This window comes from Juglans regia, chromosome 7, assembly GCF_001411555.2.
Source record: "Juglans regia cultivar Chandler chromosome 7, Walnut 2.0, whole genome shotgun sequence".
Classification (NCBI taxonomy): domain Eukaryota; kingdom Viridiplantae; phylum Streptophyta; class Magnoliopsida; order Fagales; family Juglandaceae; genus Juglans; species Juglans regia.
Genome location: NC_049907.1, coordinates 36,316,220 through 36,334,557, shown reverse-complemented (window position 1 = coordinate 36,334,557; position 18,338 = coordinate 36,316,220). Strand labels below are relative to the sequence as shown.

The 18,338-nt window shown below is 36.3% G+C and overlaps 3 protein-coding genes across 6 annotated transcripts; 1 reads left to right on the top strand and 2 right to left on the bottom strand.

The window, feature by feature from the left end:
* Window positions 1-4,182, bottom strand: LOC109010470 (DEAD-box ATP-dependent RNA helicase 58, chloroplastic). 2 transcript variants are annotated; one of them, XM_018991317.2, is made up of 10 exons: window positions 3,872-4,182; window positions 3,616-3,709; window positions 3,344-3,457; window positions 3,112-3,234; window positions 2,113-2,217; window positions 1,588-1,746; window positions 1,420-1,488; window positions 1,252-1,341; window positions 465-605; window positions 1-292 (listed from the first exon to the last, which is right to left on the bottom strand). In XM_018991317.2, the coding sequence occupies exons 1-10, from the start codon at window positions 4,105-4,107 to the stop codon at window positions 29-31; spliced, it is 1,395 nt and encodes a 464-aa protein (XP_018846862.1). In that variant the 5' UTR covers window positions 4,108-4,182; the 3' UTR covers window positions 1-28. The 2 variants fall into 2 exon arrangements, with proteins under 2 accessions (XP_018846862.1, XP_018846864.1); XM_018991319.2 differs by lacking the exon at window positions 3,872-4,182 and having other exon boundaries at window positions 3,344-3,453.
* A 7,125-nt stretch (window positions 4,183-11,307) lies between these two features.
* On the top strand, window positions 11,308-15,384 carry LOC109010471 (E3 ubiquitin-protein ligase RHF1A). The gene is made up of 8 exons (XM_018991320.2): window positions 11,308-11,692; window positions 12,883-12,929; window positions 13,066-13,128; window positions 13,208-13,319; window positions 13,430-13,767; window positions 14,010-14,114; window positions 14,202-14,559; window positions 14,971-15,384. The coding sequence occupies exons 1-8, from the start codon at window positions 11,540-11,542 to the stop codon at window positions 14,980-14,982; spliced, it is 1,188 nt and encodes a 395-aa protein (XP_018846865.2). The 5' UTR covers window positions 11,308-11,539; the 3' UTR covers window positions 14,983-15,384.
* A 702-nt stretch (window positions 15,385-16,086) lies between these two features.
* On the bottom strand, window positions 16,087-18,186 carry LOC109010472 (proteasome assembly chaperone 4). Of its 3 annotated transcripts, none has more exons than XM_018991322.2 (5): window positions 17,808-18,186; window positions 17,427-17,495; window positions 17,159-17,336; window positions 17,016-17,080; window positions 16,087-16,476 (listed from the first exon to the last, which is right to left on the bottom strand). In XM_018991322.2, exons 1-5 carry the CDS (start codon window positions 18,024-18,026, stop codon window positions 16,372-16,374), a joined length of 636 nt encoding a protein of 211 aa, XP_018846867.1. In that variant the 5' UTR covers window positions 18,027-18,186; the 3' UTR covers window positions 16,087-16,371. The 3 variants fall into 3 exon arrangements, with proteins under 3 accessions (XP_018846867.1, XP_018846868.1, XP_018846869.1); XM_018991323.2 differs by having other exon boundaries at window positions 17,159-17,234; XM_018991324.2 differs by lacking the exon at window positions 17,016-17,080 and having other exon boundaries at window positions 16,376-16,476.
* Between the last annotated feature and the right edge of the window lie 152 nt (window positions 18,187-18,338).

Below are 18,338 nucleotides of genomic sequence, written 5' to 3'. Positions count from 1 at the left end.
TTTTTCTGAATGAATAAAACCCCCGAGTCTATAAAATAAGTTCTTCACAGTTAAACAACAATTCATTTTCGTATCTTTTCAAAACAAATCGCTCCTCTGACAATAGAATGCTGGTAACAGTACATTTGTTCTCCGAAAATGGTTTCCTACCTGTTCTTCCAGCTCGATGAAGATAATCTACAGCAGTTCTTGGCAGATCAAAGTTGTATATATGAGTTGTTTCTGGCAGGTCAACTCCCCTAGCCGCTATATCCGTTGCTACTAGGATATAGTTTCCTCCTTGTCTCACTTCCTGTATTGAAAAAAATGGATTTACCATAACTAGGGATTTTGTGTTCTAAAACCTAAGAAAACAATTTTCCTGAAACATTAGTCCATCTTGTGTGCGCCCCTGATTAAAGTCTCATACTTAAAAAAGAACCAATCTCTCACATTCATCCATAGTGGAACTGAACACCACTTACTGAGAGAGAAGCTGCTCGTAAATGGAAATTCGTGTCTTCTTCCAGAAGATGGATGTCTGAGCAACCCACATATGAAGCCTTCAAAAACTCAACTAATAAAGTGGTTGATGGGGTATTTCCAGCCTTCTTTGACTTCTCAGACTGCAAAAGTAGATAAGATATAGATCTTAGTTCACCAGATACATCCTCACATTTATTTCAAAAGAGAGAACTATTGATCCCAATCCAGATCCAGATCCATCTCCAGGGATCAAAATCTAGTTGATGACTACATCCCATACAAACTAATGCAACTGTGCTACCGATTCCTAGCTTCAAAGATCTCAACTGTACCTGGTCTTTTTCATTCCTATTGTGGGCTAGAAAGATTAGTACATCACTACATCTTGGTCAACGAATACAAGGCTCGATTGATTGTGTTGACATGAGTTGAATCGGTCTATTAGACAATTGGGCAATTTGGGAAAGGGTGGGGGACTCAAAGTTGGAATATATTGCAAGATTTATTGATGCAGCATAATGATCTTACATGCTATTCATAAAAGATATATTTGATGCTAACATACCACATTCATGTCAATATATTACTTTGTGGTTTGGACGTTATATCTTCACTAGACCCATGAGATATCTATATATACCAGGTGATTTGTCTGGCAAAATGGCCAATAATAACCACAACACCTAGTGGATATCTTCATAAAATAATACCTTCAAAAAGACATTGACATACTCACCAAATTAGTTTTAAGAAATGAATAAATAGAGAAGGATATATTCTGTGGACCTGCTCACCAACGAAGATAATGCTAGACTCAGGTGCATCAGACAGTAGTAAAGAGAGCAAAATCTGATGCTTTCTGTTCTTGCCATAAATCTGTCATGCAACACAGGATTAGCACGTTTGAAATGAGAAGCACAACAGAGTATGACTTACACCCTAAAGATTTCTTACCACGAATCTATGATATAGGCATGATGGCATGGGCTGAATTGGATTGGCATGGACATGAATCACATCACTCTGTTAATTGTATGAAAATCATAATATGCTAGAAAAATGGTGGTAGTATCATGTCAAATCCAAATGAAGATAACAGTGTAACCAGAAATATCAGCAAACCTTGGTCCACTTTTGCTGTATACAGTCATGCAAAAATCGTCTGTGCTGAGGGATGGAGGCACTGGCAAAAACAGTCTGACGGTTGTTGAGTGATGAATATGAGGTCAAAAGCTTTCGAAGAGAACCGACTTCTTTTGAAGAATTGAACATGAAATCAACCTAACACAATTATTAAACTTGAAATTTCACTCTTTGTAGAAGACTATTTCATAAAATAAAGGCCTGTAGAAAAGGAATAAATAAGATGGCAACAAATAGAACAGTTCAAGTGAAATTAGTCTCAAACATATTTTTGGAACAAAAAATCCTCTAAAGCAAATGCTGCCTTCCCTAGTTTTCTTAAAGTGCCAATAGAGCACATATAAGATAGTCAAATCCGTGCTTTTGTTCCTCTTTTTAAACAAATATTGTCTGAATTCCAGGAAGACTCATCTAACATTTTGTAAGCATAACATTCGTTTACACATCTTTAAGCTATAAAAAGAGTAGCCTTCAAAACAAAAATTAAAATTAAAATTCAATTACCTCATCAATTATCAGTACCCTCATTGATTCGAGCTTTAAGGTTTGCTTCTCCAGCATCTGGCACAAACTTCTTATTGTTGCAACAACTATTGTAGGGGGCTCTGCCTGAAATTTTTATGCTTTGAAAAATCACTCAAAAGATATGCATAATCTTTTTCTGGCTACATAGTACTATCAGTAACTGGTCAATAAGCAAATGCGGAAAGCTAAAAATCTCCATACCAATTACCGCAATGCCACAAAAATGACAAACAAAACAAAATTGCAACCTGTTCAGGTCAGGACCATAGTCTAAATCATATATATTATTGCAAACTATAACATATCATCTGAAATACCAGAAAATTCTACAAATGAAGAGGCTAATAAAAAAGAAACTACAGAGCCTTTCATGAATCTGCATATGAATCCACCTTGCACTGCAACTTATAATTCAATTACACTCCCCATCCGGCTATTCAGTCCAACTTAAGACCCAGTCAATATACGTCATATTAAGACTTAAAAAGCTCCTATTCACCAAGAAGATTTTCCATTAAAATGCGAACACAAATTTCAGCCCTTTTTTAGAGCAGAATCCCATATGCTTAGAATCAACCGACTCCACAGTCACTCCTCTGCACGACTTCTTTTTTTAATTGGTAAACAAAATTTGTTTTTCTTATGATAACTTGTTATACATTCCCACCTACTATGGCACCAAAAGAAGCAATTATGTAGTCAAATTGTATCACATAGGGCACTGTGAGAGCAAAATAAGCTCTAGCAAGAGGAAGACCCAAGGGGAAAAAAGCAACTAATTGTTTCATTTTTTATTGTATATTTGTTGCATGTTTTCTCAGAAGGGGAGGATTAAACCGATGTTTAAAGTTCATTCAGAATGTTAAGCACGGAACAAAAGTTTCAGCAACAGACATCGGCACCTTATCAACTACTAGCCTTTATTTCACGAACATCAAAGCCATGAAACTTTATAATGAAAACAGAAATATGCAGCACCTTTAGCCAACTATTGTGCCTTCTCAACATTCCTCCATCTAAAAGAGCCATGACAGTACAACATTTCTGCTCCAATTCAAGTTCAACATGCTTCGCAGCCAACATCCGAGCAACTTTCGTGACCTTTTATAGAGAGAGAGAGAGAGAGAGAAATAACAATATTATTATAGTGCATAGAAAATGAGAAAAATAAAACTTCAAGCGAGAGAGAACTCAAGAATGACACTCTTACTTGCATGCCAAGTTCCCGGGTGGGCACTACTATCACTGCTTGCACAGCGGATTTTTGAGTGTTTATGACAGAAAAGATCAGTAGAAGGTATGCCAGTGTCTTCCCAGAACCTGTCTAAAGGACCCCAACAAAATATATATATATATATATACCACATAAAGCCTGGTCAGTACTGACAGTACACATCGGGACAGACATGAATCATACGAAAATACTATTAATTAAAGTGAAAAAATAAAACGCGAAATCAGTTCCGATGGCGCAGACTTAACCTGCGCATGAAGAATGCAATCGCACCCTGAAAACAGAATTGGCAGTGCTTGTAGTTGTACGTCTGTTGGTCTAGTATATCCAACCTCCTCAGCCCTTGAATATGAACGTTTATTTCAGCTTTATTGCATTTCCATTTTCTAGTATCTCTCTTGTAATTTTCACATGTCATTACCATGTAATCAAATGATGAACTTTATTGATGGTATGGTAATAGAAAGAACTGGTTTAAACACAGTGACAGAGTTAGAATTAGACCTGCGTATTACGTGTTCGGGAACGTGACCTTGGCAGATTTCTCGGAGAGTGGGAGCTTTCTTTCCAGGATTTTCTTCGATGGATATGGAAGAAGAGTTGGGAAGGGCTTGTAAAAGCCTTAGTTTGGATACTGGGTTGGGGAAGATAACTTGATTTGTGAAATTAGTGGAGAACGGGATTCTGGGTTTAGGGTTTTGTGATTGGAAGAGAAGCCCAGTAACTGAGAGAGTACCCATTTTGAGTTCCGCTGAAACTGCGAGCGAGAGAAGGCCAAGATATGAGCTTGGAGATGACCATATAGCCGTCTATGAGCGCGGTACCTGGACTCTCAGCAAGGGACTCGCGTGTAGGGTAGTAATAGCCGCTGGATTGACTTTGTGTTGTACGGAACCGTTGATAATAATTAATTAGTGCTATCTTTTTAAAAAAAAAAAAAAGCACTAATTAATTATTATCAACGGTAGATTTTTTTTCTGAATAGATTTTCTTGTAGTGCTATCTATGCGTACAAGAGTAGATTTTCTTAGCGTGTATTCTAGACATAAGTTTCACACTTCTTATATCACTAAAAAATATATAATTTTACTTTTTTATAAGATTTTTATGTAGCATAACTCTTCTTTAATAATTATGATCACTTCATTCTAATTAGTTGAAATATTATGCATCGTGGTTAATATTTTCTGAATTAGGTGTGATTTAAATAGTTAAATGAGATGTGATAATTTTAGATAAAAGTTAAATGTTGAATAAAATATTATTATAATATTATTTTTTAATATTATTATTATTATTTTAAGATTTGAAAAAATTAAATTATTTATTATATTTTGTGTAGAAATTTAAAAAAATTATAATGATGAGATTAGATAAAACAATATAAAACATTTTCAATATCCAAATAAGCCTTAATAAGTTCAAAAATTGAGGGAAAAATGACACTTATTAATACAATATTATTGAATTGGAATAAGGCGCAAGAACCTCTATATTACAATCACATTCTACTCTTATCCTATTGTAACGATATTATTCATCAACGGTGAAATTTTTTATTTAAAGACTAAGGGCCGATTTAATAGTCAATGAAAACGCTACAAAAACATAGTGTAATAAAAGTAAGGCTTGAAAATATGGTTTGATTCCAATTGATTCAAATTAAATCAGTAAGAAATCGAATCGATTTTAGTGAACTTTTTGAATTATTCACTGAACTGCTTCAATATATCAATTTAGACCAATTCTAACTGATTTTAGACTTGTTTGAATCAATTTCAACTGATTTAAAACTGTATTTATTTTTATGTAGTTTAACAACTGAGATTTCTTTTAATAAAAAATTATACTTATCATTTCTTATATCACACACTAACATGTGATTTGTCATTTTTATTCTTATACTTCAATACATACATATTAATGTGTAAATATATGTGGTTAAATAGAATGATAAATCACATATTGGTATGTGGTTTTTTTAATTCTCATACAAAAATATGAGAGAAATAATTATATATTAACTTTATCATCATTTTATTCAATAAGAAGTTAAGAACCGCAAAAAATTAAAAGATAAAACATGTACTTCTTTTTTCCTCTATGAACCAAAAAATTTGGAGATAAATGAATATTTTAGATTAAATTATGATTGCACATAAAATACTAAATTTGAAATGTGCTTATAACTTAATGATTTTTATCTTTTTGGTATACGAGGCAATAAAATGTGGATAATTGTGGTTAAATATATAAATTACAAATTTATTGAAACTATTTGGATTCATATCATAATTTTATTAAAACTAGTTAATAAATTTATATTTTATACTTTTGTGTATACGACATGAGATGCTTGTATTGCATTATATGTGATTTTTAATATTTTTATCTATATTAAAATAACCAATTCAAAATTGTCATGAATCACTCAATTCGTTGAATCAGTCCTTACCTGAATCTGTACCTGATTCTAATTTTTCGAGTCTTGAATAAAAGTGAAATGAAAGTTAGCATCTGACATAACTCAAATGGGTAGTATAAGGGGATTTCCCCCTCACTCATAAGCCCACTAGGCGCTCGGCCGAGAATAATGGGCCTCGCCCCAATACCTAGCCCCAAGGCCAAACTTGCCCATGAAGTAACTTGCCGATAAGGAAAAGTAAGCAATGATGGCTGATGTGATGGACAGGCCTGATGTCGCTTGGTCGAACCCTGCTCATGGGGACTCATACAAGGCAAAACAAGAAAGACGAATGACCTTTGATCTTTTGACATGAGAACATTGACAAACCATCAAAGATACCAGCAAAGTAAGGCAAATCAAGGAACTACGGTACATTAATGGCACTACTACCCAAGCTACACACTACATTAATGACACCGTCAGAGATGCACCCTGAATTAAAGGGCTCTGATAAAAGGAATAGTAAAAAGAACATGAACTCCATGGGGGCAAGCACGATCTGTCCCCCCTCCCCCTAAACTCCCAGTATAAATAGTAATTTACAGGTACGACAACGCTCTCTCATCTCTAGACTCTCTCATTATTTACAAACTTCTAAAATACTCTACTAACTTTGGCATTGGAGTCTCCCCAACTCTAAGGCTACCCTATCCTAGTTTCTTTCTTCTCTATTTTCGCAAGCCCAATTTTGAAGATCTGAGTTGTTGGAACCTGGCTCAAAGACGTACGAAACACGACGTTAATAGTGGCGCCGTCTGTGGGATCCTTGTAGATCTTGCATGTACTTTGTATGCTTGCAACACTCCATTCCAAACAACTCGAAAGCTCACCAATAGTGCTGACAAACATGGAAGCTGACCAACAAGGAAGCAAAACTCCCAGGATTGGAGGAGGAGACGCCGCAAAAGAGAGGCGAGAACATACCCAAGAAGGGGTGCCTCCGAGTGGTAGGGTGAACGCAGTATGCCTCACGATGGATGACTACACCTTGCCGCCACCGCCCGTTTGTGCCCTAGCTAAAGGTGAAATCCAAGATGAGCAGAGACTTAGAAAGGTAGAACCAAACGAGCTATTGGAATTTGTTCCCTTAAGCTCGAATCGACCATAAGCCACGAAAATGATCGATTGCAAAATGTTGCCTGAGGTGCAGAGCGCCATGTAGCAACTCCTCGTCGAGCACCAAAATGTATTCACTTGGAGCTACAAGAACATGCCCGGAATAGCCCCCAAAGTCATACAACATAGCCTTAGGATAGACCCAAATGCCCAATGGGTGAGGCAGAAACGTCGAAGTGTTAGTGTGGAAAAGAATGTCGCCATAGCTGAGGAAGTGCCTCTTAGCCGTCGGATTCATCCGAGAAGCCCACTAGCCAGAATGGTTGTCCAACGTGGTTCTTGTGAAAAGTCCGAGCGGCAAATGAAGAATTTGTATTGACTTCACCGACCTCAACAAAGCCTGCCAAGAGGACAACTTCTCACTTCCCCGCATCGATCTGATCGTCGACTCCACGTCAAGTCATCATATGCTCATCTTCATGGATGCTTACTCTGGATATAACCAGATTCACATGAATCCAAAGGACGAGGAGAAAACCTCATTCATTACCGACCGAGGCATGCATTGTTACACGACAATGCCTTTTGGGCTGAAGAACGCGGGGGCTACCTGCCAACAGTTGGTCAACCATATGTTCAAAAATCATATAAGAAGAAACATTGAGGTCTATGTGGATGACCTGTTAGTTAAAAGTGGGACTCTGAAGAAACACTTGAACAATCTGAGGGAGGCTTTCGCAATATTGAGACAATACCAAATGAAGTTGAACTCGGCGAAGTGTGCCTTTGGCATCAGATCAGGGAAGCTTATGAGATTCATGGTGTCAGAACGCAGAATCATAGCCAACCCTGAAAAGGTGGAGGTTATCCTCAACATGGCTCACCCTGAAGCATAAATGAGGTGCAAAGACTGGTTGGTCGAGTGGCGGCTCATAATAGGTTCGTGTCAAGATCCACCGACAAGTGTTTGCCTTACTTCAAAGTTCTGCGAAAGACACATGTATGGAACGGCGAGTGTGACCGTTAGGGTTTTGTTCAACATAATTAAAATTAATCTATTTAATACTCTGTTCATATCAGCTCTTGCATATTCAATGCTCAGTTCAAGCAAAATTGTAGAAATAACGGTGTAGATGCTAGCTATCGAATGTATTAATCTAGATTAGATGAATGTATTAATCTAAATTTTTCTGTATATAATAAGATGAATGTAATTAAACTAAATGAATCTTTTGTTGTATGTTAGGTTGGTTCTTGATCTTCGATATAAAATGCGTTGTCTAGCATTTTATTTTGAAGGAATATATGATGATAATAGTTCAAAAGTTCTTATGTTGGTGTATCGGGTTAAAGATGCCTTGACTCGTTTATACGATAGTTATTGTAAAAATGACGGAGGTGATGTTGGGGCACAAGATCAAACTATAAGCCAATCAAGCGAGAAATGAGCTAATACTACAAGTGCAATTGCTTGGGCAGGTGATTTTAGATCATTTAAATTGGCTTAATTTAAGAAGCGTTTGAAGAACTCTTTGGTAAGTAAATTTGAAGTGGAGAGATATTTTTCTGGAAAATGTAAATAAGATGATGCTAAATCCAACTTGTTGACGTGGTGGAACGTTAACCCCATTAGATAACGCGTGCTTTCAAGAGTTGTGCGGGATGTTCTTGCAGTTCTGATATCTACAGTATCCTCTGAATGGGCTTTTAGCACAGTAGCCCAAGTACTTGATTCTTTCCGTAGTAGCCTATCTTAACTTATGGTAGAAGCCCTTATTTGCACACAAAATCGGCTCTATTCTTCTTCTATCCCGATTAACATTCGCTGTTTAATAGATGATATTGAGGAGTTTGAGAAATTTGAGAAATTTGATACAGGTATGTAGTAAGTATCATTCACCTTTTCTTTTACTGTCTCTAAAGTGTATATCATATTTTGATTTGTTTTAATTATTATGCTTCTTCTTTTTTCTCTTTTGTGTAGAGCTTATGGAAGACCTATGGAGTTCTTCAAGACCTACTTCTTTGGTTGGAGATAATTAAATTTAAGGTAGGTCATCTTTTTATATCTTTCCTCAAGTTTTTCTTTTCATTTAATGTAATTAATAACTTTTTATTGGAATTAACTGCCTGATTTATTTTCATACAGTTGCAAGGTTTGTTGAATGAACTATTGGAGTTGGTGGCTTAGTGCATAGCTATTTTGTTCTAATTGTAAAGTTTCTTATTGGATGTTCTTGTAATTTGGACTTGTAATTTGGATTTGTAATTTGGACTTTTAATTTTTTAATTTGGACTTTTAAACTTGTAATTTGTTAGACTTTTGGACTTGTAATTTAGACTTTTGGAATTTAGACTTTTAATTTGTTGAACTTTTAGACTTGTAATTTAGACTTTTGGACTTATTTTATTTCATAGCAAATTTCTTCTTTATTGCAGATCTTTTGTTTTCAATTTTTGTAGCAGTTATATTTATAAGCTTAAAGTAGATTTTTTTTTTTACAACATATTTCTATTTTCAATTTTTGTTTTATAACAGTTTTTTTATATCATATTTCTTTTACATAACAGATTTTTTTTTTTTTATAAAGCATATTTTTGTAAAAGTAACATATTTGTAAAAAAACATATTTTTCTAAAACAGTTTTTTTATAAACAGATTCTTTATGAAAAATTTGCATTTTATTAAAATCGAAAAATCGGACCGAACAATACCGGAACTGGTAAAACTGGAGGTACTAATTTAGGAGGGTAATCAGTGCGTAATCGGTTTTTGAAAATATAAAACTAATACATACCGGTTCGATCTTAAATTTTGTCTAAAATCGAATCAAATTGGACCGATTACATCCCTAATGCCTCATTAAATGATCATGACAAAAAGAACAGTAAAAAAGACATAGACTCCATGGGGGTAGGTACGATCTATCCCCCCGAACTCCCAGTATAAATAGTAATTTCCAGGTACAAGAACGCTCTCTGATCTCTAGATTCTCTCATTGTTTATAAACTTCCAAAATACTATACTAACTTTGGTATCGGAGTCTTCCTAGCCCCAATACTGCCATTTCCCAGTTTCTTTCTTCTCTATTTTCGCAGAGCCAATTCTAAAGATTTGAGTTGTTAGAATCTAGTCTAAAAACGTACGAAACATGACGTTAATAGATAGTATGTTTCATTTTTCCCATTTAATGATGTACTATACTCTCATTTAGCTTGTATCATACTAAAGTGACTCAACAAATCCAGCAATCATTAGATTTAACTATCATTTGTTAAGATAAAAATCTCAAAAACTGACTAATCATCTACCTAGTAGGAGTGAGACGTGATAATATGAAATAACCAAAAATACTTCTATTCATTTCAAATGAAAATGAAAATATTTTTGTTCGACTCAAAAAGTGAAATGATAACATAGCATAGTTGCACTTTTTTTTAGTCTTGAGTCTTGACCCCTCTATTTCGCTGTATTTATTAAATGTCTATCTAATATTTTTTTAAAGTTTTTTTTATTCATCATATGTCGATGGTATCATTGTAGCGTGAGTGAGGGGGTAGGGTGAGGGTGAGGGTGAGGGTGAGGGTGAGGGTAACTTCCTACCAAACATCCAAGAATCTAAGATGGAAACGTGATTATGTTTACAAAAGATGCCATTTTATTTGGTGTAAAGCACAAGTAGTTTGTATTTTGATGGCAATAATAAAACTGCCCCTCCCTCGTATTTGATGGTCTAAGACTCTACAAAATACACATTTTAGTTGTGATCCTTTCTTTCCCACAAGTCCATAATATCTTAAATGCTTTTCAGATGATCTTTAAAAAAAAAAAAAAGAGTGCTATCGTCACAAAAATATTACATAAAAATAATTTTATAAATTAACGTGATTTTATATCATCTTTAAATTTATTTTATCATAAAAATAAATTTATAAATAACAAATCATATCAAACCACGTCAATGCGTGATATTACATTTTAGTTATCAACACTAATCTTTATTGAATTACTATCCAAATAAAACAGAAAGAAAAGGGTTTAAAAAAAACTAGGATTTCTAATATGTCGACAACATTTCACACGATGAGACGACACGTGTAACCTAAGTTGAAGGAAGTTTTTTGTTTGATTGTTGTTGACTTTTTATGTTTGAAAGCATATGTTCATTGAAACGATGACGTATGTAATTATATATATAAATGAAGGAAACTAGAGGGGGAGCATGATGGTGGGTTTCAACGTCCAAGTTTATGTTTTTGTACGGATATATGTATGCAAAAGAGCATTAATTATTGGAGAATCCAATACTAAATTTAAGGAAAAAACTCACTGAAATCTGAAACGATAGAAACTCGTAATTAAAACAGATTAGTAAGCAATAAATAATTGAGATTTGATTTGATTGTATCAAAATCAAACCGTCTGAATCGGGTTTTTCTTTCCTGCGTTTTCTGCCTTTCACTCTTCTCCTCCACAATTCTTTTCTTTGACCATTTACTCTCTCCCTCTCTCTCTCTCTCTCTCTCTCTCTCTCTAATTTACTAGGGTTCCTTTCTTCTTCTTCTCCTCCTCCTTCCTCTCCATAAAAGTCTCAGTTTTTTCTCGTCCATTGTCTGCAATCCTCTTCCAACTAACTCTGCCACCAACAATGGCAAATATTGCTCCCTCTTCTTCTCCGTCGTCTTCGTTGCAGAATCCGGTGGTTTCAGCTGCATCTTCTTCCTCTGGAGTTCCCGATGATGCTTTCGAAGAATCCTGCAGCATATGCCTCGAGCCCTTCATCGCTGCTGACCCTGCAACTGTATGATCCTGACATTAGAATATGTTTCTTTATAATTATAGTACGTGTTATGGGTTTAAAAGAGTTCTGTTTTTTTACTGAGTTGGAAAGAGATCGTGGAGTCTGTTTGGCTTCGGAAGTACTTTCGTTTGATTCTGACACTAATGGCGGAGTTTATTTACTTTTTGGGTTTCTTTTCTTTTTTTAGTTGTTTGTTGGTCTGTTATGAACGCGAGGAAAGTGGTTTCAACATGCTAACCTAAGTGATCCTGATTAATAGCCCCTACTTTCAAAGGAACAGGAACGAGGGAAAATTACATAAATTATAAGAGACTTGGACATGGGCAATTGAATTATTGGAATTTTTATGATATTAATGCTCTTTCTATTTTAGTGGGCGTTGGTTTTCGGGATGCGACTCTGTACCAGCGATCATAATGATCACTGTGTCGTGTTAAAATTATATAATAAGTGGGGAATGTTATTCAGATCAATACTCTGATTTATAGTTGCCCATTTTTGCTCTCTGAATTAGTTACATTTTGTTGTGATTTTCTTATAAAAATGAAGTTCTATTTTGTTGTAACTTGGAGGTCATAATTGACAAATGTGATCTAATCTTTCTTTACTTGGAGTCACTGATTTGTGTTCAATCCGAATTTTATATAATTGTGAAATCTGGAAATTTTATCATGATCAGGAGGATGAATCATTTTATAGTGAGTTACCTTTTTATGATATATATATATATATATAGATCCTTTTATAGTGATTTACTTTTTTATTATATATATATATATATATATATATATATATATACATATATAGGAGAACATCTGTTTCTTGAACCCAATTGAAATATACCAATAGTAAAGCTTATGTTTTCCATATTTCAGTGGAGGTACGAAGGCTTGGGAATTTTGAATAGAAACAATTGAAATCATTATTGCATCCAGTGTGTTTCCTTCTATTTGCTCTGGTTGATGACATATCCAGTTATGATTTATAATAATTCCATGTTGCATGGTATATGATATATTTAGATAAAAAGCATTGCACGTATAGAAGAATGATGCAAATATGTATACGCATCTCTCGAAGCAAAACATGCTTGTTTTTTTTTTCCTAAAACTTGCAGCTTGGAGGGAGTTGCACCTGGGTTAACTGTTAAATGGAATTCTAAACTCCTCGGGCCTTGTTTCCTCTTTCAGATTACGAGTTGCAAACATGAATATCATCTTCACTGTATCCTTGAATGGTAACATAATCACTTAATATTTAATTATGTTTATTTTCTTCAGCAAAAAGTACATGATTTATGCCCACCACACATGCATGCCTGCACACATATGATGTTGGCAGTTTCTACTTTATGGATTTATGTATTCTTTTAGGTCTCAAAGAAGTAAAGAATGCCCAATATGTTGCCAGTTACTTGTCTTAAAGGACCCTGCCAGGTATATAATTCTTTGGGAAAAGATCCTGCCCTCCTCCTTTTATCTTTTTTAATATCCTTGATTAATTCTGCTACCGTAGCCAAGAGCTTCTAGCTGCTGTGGAGATTGAAAGGCGTTCAAGGTCAAGGAACATTTATTCATCTGCTCCCACAGCTCTTCATAATTTCCACGAGGACTTCGATGTCGAGCACGTGAGTTATTTTATTTAATATGAATTCCAGTATCAAGAATCTGTAGGCTTGGTGGTTGGTATAGTGTGAAAGAATTGCTTGTTGATAAGAGGTGAAACTAAAACTTCCAGGACACTTATTATTCAGAAGACTCTGATTTTGATGAGCGTATTATGCAACGTCTGTCTGCTGCTGCTAGCAGAGCTCGTTATATTCACAGAAGGGAAAGACACAGATCTTCTGGGCTTGGTCCTTCCCAAGTTCTTGCTTTCACCTCTCCTGCAAATATGTCACCGCAAACATACATGACCTCCCCAGAAGATTATCCAAATTTAAGTTATGGGTCACCCGAGGGTGGTTCACCATCTTCTGGCATGCCTTCTGCTATCAACTTTCGACCTCCAGGAGCAGTGGATGTTGATCTGGTCCCCAGTACTTATCTCAACAGAGACAACCCTGTTAATCCCAGGTATGTGCCCTGGACTTCTAGTCTACTGTAACGTGATTTCATGCTTTGGTATTGATTAGCCTTGCTTGTTGTGGCATCATCTTGTTTTTGCCTATGTTGAGTTTTGTCATCTGGTTTGTTATATGTTCTTTGGAATCCATGCTAGATTTTTATTTTTAGAGGAATATATTAATCTACCAACACAGCATTACTTGTTAAGTAGTTCTTCCCATGTCTTATTACTGTTATGTGTCATCATCCAGAATTATTTATAGCCAGACACCATCTGATGGTCCAAGAAGACCAAGTGCATCTGAGATATTCTTTCCAGAGACACTCAAATCTAAATTGTCTGCTGCTTCGGCCAGGTAGATATGCTGCCTTTCAGTTCTCACTGTAGCTGATGTTTCCTCATTTTGTCACTTGTATTGTCGTGTGTGGATGTCTTGTAACAGATATAAGGAATCAATCTCAAAGAGTACCCGAGGCTTTAAGGAGAAGCTACTTGCTCGTAATAACTCGGTAAAGGAGCTAAGCAAAGGAGTTCAGCGTGAGATGAATGCAGGAATTGCTGGCGTTGCTCGAATGATTGAACGCCTAGATCTTACTTCAAAACGAACTGGATCCTCTATTCCTGTTCCCAATTATACTGAAGGCACTTCACACTTCTCCTTCAAAGGGAAGGGTGTGGAGGAAAATGTTGGTGTGCAGTCTCTTAACAAAAGTAGTGGGCAAGCTCCACGTGATTTAAGTCCAGGTGCAACCTATATCTCTGGTGCAATAGTGGGACAATCAGAAGATCCTCATGCGCAGGTTCTAAAATTTTTTCTTTAGATGTTCCTCTAACACAACTCATTGTTGAAAAATTCATCTTTAACATAGCATTGGAATTCATAAGCTGGTGATGTTGTAAGGAGACGCCCACTGCAGTTTCTTGATGTTCCTCAACAACATGCTGAGTTCCCCAGGGACTAGCTCAGGTTGAAGGGCATGGAGTTTGGGCTGACAGCCAAACAACTTGATAAATGACTAAATATGTATAAAATAGAGTAATCCAAAAAAGAAACAAAAGGGAAAAAGAGGATGGATGGATTTTTAAAAAGCAAACGCGCAGATTCAGTTTATTGTATTCCAGTGCGCACTTGTGTGAAAGTTGAGTAATATTTTATAGATAGATATTCTATGCTGAAGCATGGCTAATCAAAATTTTATTTTCCCTTGTAGAGTGGACATTGATGCTGCCAAGTCTGGTACTGGCTCTTCCACCAAGTGTGTTTCATGAGCACACCAGGAGGCATATGGTGCAAGTGACGAAATGTGTTTTAACCAATCTGCTGGTTGGTTGGCGTCCTGCATACCTGCCTGTAGCCTGTATATGCGACTGTGTTTCCTTTCTTCATAGATTAGTTTAAGTAGATAACAGAAAAATCTGAAGAGCTACCATAACCGTTTGCATTTTTTTGTTTTTTTTGTCAATTTTAAGGTCTTTCGTTGTGTTTTCTAGTTTATTTTTGTTAACTGTTTCCAACATTATATGTGGGTAAAGCCTTAACGTTGATTAGGTGGCCGTGGATTATATGGAAAAGGGTGAATGGCTAAAGAAAGTAAAACTCATCATCCTTCCGTGTTTAGACCTTTTAAAACGTCGATGTGTTTAGGAACCCATCATATTTTGTTTCCAGAGGTAGGACATGTAGCCGGGACTATGTAATTCCTACTATAATGGCGTAGGTTTAGCACAGAGTTCGTCAGGAATATGGAATCGTTTTGATACTGTGCTGTGCATGTGCTTGCAATCGGCATCAATGCTGGTTGCAGTGACATGCACAAGCAGAGGCGTGCAATAGTGTAGCTTACAAAGCTTTCCAAGTGCATGCGACTCGTCTCATCTGCTTCAAGGCAATTAATTGTATACCCGCACTGCCGCTGCAACCATTATTAAGGTGTTTGAGTTCCCTCTGGGTTAACCGAAGACTTTTTCAAGCCATGTCTCCGCAATCGACGCAGACAAAAATAAATGAATATAGAGCCTTCACACCCTAGCTGTCATTGTCCTCTCGCTCTAGCATTAACGCCTAGGTGGCCTCGTCCTTTTCCACGTACACTCAGTGACGCCGACAAGACGAGCGTAGCACAGTCTTCCTTTTTCAATTGCAAGATTCACCTCCGATCACAAAAGGCGGCGACACGGTTTGTTAGGGCTATAGCAAACTCTTCAGTAACTTATACAATTCCCATATTCAGGCAAGTTGTTTAGATAGGGGGGAGAGAGAGCGAGAGGAGAAGAATAAAATCAGGCCCGCAGGCTACAACTACAAGGGGATCAAATGCTTCAATGGATAGAGTTTTTAAATATTTTCCATCGCATTTATATAAACAATATATTGAACCTGAACTGTAATAATATTCTTTTGTTGTCCTCACCAAGAGAATGCTTCAATGTCCCGCGGACCATTTACTCCAGTAAATTTTACATAGCATTTGAAGCCATAAATAAGAATCCAAGACAGAATGAAAGAGAACGCTCCATCCATCTCTTAATACTCTTGGCTGTTGATTTTTTGGACTGTAGTGTGGATGATCATGCCAACTGAATTGCTATAACCATGGAATGCATGTTTCATGTCAAGCAGGTTTGCGACCCCTTGCTATTGAGGACGATTGTTCTGCTTTCTGTCTCGTGTAACCCAGGTGGATTAGCTTTTGTACCAACAGCTTCTCAGCTTCGGCCTGAGGAGAAGAAATAGATCAGTAGACAAATCTCTAGGATATCCAATTCATACAGCCAAATGATGTATTAACTAAACTAATAAAACCCATATGGCAAACCACATTTAACTAGCTAAAACTTTCTGGTTTCTATTTGGTCCCAAAACTTTTGATTTTGGAAAAATTTTAACAATAAACTTGAGCAATTTGTTTCAATGAAAACCTTCAACCCAACGGTCACTTCCCTACGACTAAATTTCTGTCTTTTCACTCTGCATCTCTCACTTATGGCCACATGAGGGAGATATTACACAGTGAGAGATGCATAACAGCAAAGCGTGAATCAGATGCTCAGTGTTGGTCAAAACTGAAAGCAGGCTATTGGAAGATAAACATTGAAACAAATTGCAAAGTATGGTAAAAGGGCCAAAATGCAAAAATGGAAACCCCAGTTTTGAGGAGCAAAAATGAATTTGCCCAAAAGTATATTTACACCAATTGTGGGTCTCTGTGTGTGTGTGTGTGTGTGTGAGAGAGAGAGAGAGAGAGAGAGAGCAAACCTCAAGCATAGGACTATTCTTTGGAATATTGGAAGCCAGGATTACATTAAGACCAGTCTTCAACACTAACAAAAGTATTGCACGTTATTCCACGCACCAAAAACATAAGATCACAGAAACATCACTAAAAATTCTAAACTTACCTAATCGTCGAGCAATTCCTGTTCCTGTATTATCAGAAGTTCCTCCAAGTATGGAAGTAACACTAGCCATATCCTTCTGTTTGAGTCGCCAAATAGCGAAACATAACGTCAAGTTACGATGATTATAATTTATGAGCATAAAATGAACATCATGCTCAATATGATCATCGGTAGGAAGCTGAATCCTTCGTCCAAAAGAAGGAAACTTTGTTTCAATGATACGCAGAGACCAAAATATAAAATCAAATAACAAGGTCTAACTACTCACAGGACGTGTAGGCGCAGCTGCGTATAAGTTTCCTAATTTGGCAGAGCTGCAACCGATCCACACATATATCTACACTCAACATCATTTTCCAACAAGGTAAATAGAAACCCATTAAAGATATAAGATAAATAAAGAATTGGTATCAATAAGAGTTACAAGTATGAATATGCTAAGTAAAAAAAAAAGAAAAGTAATTTGGACAAATTACACAGCCTCATCAGCTAAATTCCCTGAATTTTTTTAATTCAATTTTATTAATACTGACTCAATCCAAAAATTCTCGGAAACTGACCGAAGTTCGTAAAAACAAAATGATGATCAGCTTCATCGATTAGTAAAATTATAGCCAAACAGAAGGGGTCGGAGATATCGATGGAGGACCTGTTTGGGAAGTCGGAGAATTTGAAAATGAAGAGGGACGTCGTTGAAGACGTCACTGAAGCAAGTGATCTCTAAGCCAGCACCGTTTTCCTCCTCCGCGTCAACGCCCTTATGGTTAAGATCAGGTTGTTGCAGCAGCTGCTGCTGCTTCCCTTCGAAAATCTGGGCGGAGTTTAGGGCTTGGTTCAGAGCATCCACATCCGATCCTCCACTAGCCATTAGCAACTGCAGAGCCAATTATGCGGTTCAATTCTCCGCTAGGGTTTAGGGGTTTTTCTTTAGGAGATTTTGCCGCTGGGGTGGAGAGAGCGAGAGACAGAGATGAGGCCCAATAAGAACTGTGGACTGTGGGGGGTTGTAGTGGTCGGCAGATAGATAATTTTTTCCCTAAAGCAAATAAATATTTTATTCATATGGACGGTATTTCAAGTCCAATATATGAGTTCCAAATCAAAGCCCGAACCTCAAGCAGCCATTCGGATCTATTCTTGCAAAGTAATTTTTGATCTTTTAAAAAGTTTTTTATACAGA

Excerpts from the sequence above, each read along its gene's own strand:
- LOC109010470 (XM_018991317.2), bottom strand. The coding sequence starts at position 4,107 with ATGGGTACTCTCTCAGTTACTGGGCTTCTCTTCCAATCACAAAACCCT. Across the intron at positions 606-1,251 it reads TTATCTTCGTTGGTGAGCAG|TCTGAGAAGTCAAAGAAGGC; the intron begins GTCCACAGAATA and ends CTACTTTTGCAG. Across the intron at positions 293-464 it reads TACGAGCAGCTTCTCTCTCA|GAAGTGAGACAAGGAGGAAA; the intron begins GTAAGTGGTGTT and ends TTTTCAATACAG.
- LOC109010472 (XM_018991322.2), bottom strand. The coding sequence starts at position 18,026 with ATGGCTAGTGGAGGATCGGATGTGGATGCTCTGAACCAAGCCCTAAAC. Across the intron at positions 17,337-17,426 it reads CAGCTGCGCCTACACGTCCT|CTTCCTACCGATGATCATAT; the intron begins GTGAGTAGTTAG and ends CGAAGGATTCAG. Across the intron at positions 17,081-17,158 it reads AGGAATTGCTCGACGATTAG|TGTTGAAGACTGGTCTTAAT; the intron begins GTAAGTTTAGAA and ends TACTTTTGTTAG.
- LOC109010471 (XM_018991320.2), top strand. The coding sequence starts at position 11,540 with ATGGCAAATATTGCTCCCTCTTCTTCTCCGTCGTCTTCGTTGCAGAAT. Across the intron at positions 13,129-13,207 it reads GTCTTAAAGGACCCTGCCAG|CCAAGAGCTTCTAGCTGCTG; the intron begins GTATATAATTCT and ends CTGCTACCGTAG. Across the intron at positions 13,768-14,009 it reads GACAACCCTGTTAATCCCAG|AATTATTTATAGCCAGACAC; the intron begins GTATGTGCCCTG and ends GTCATCATCCAG.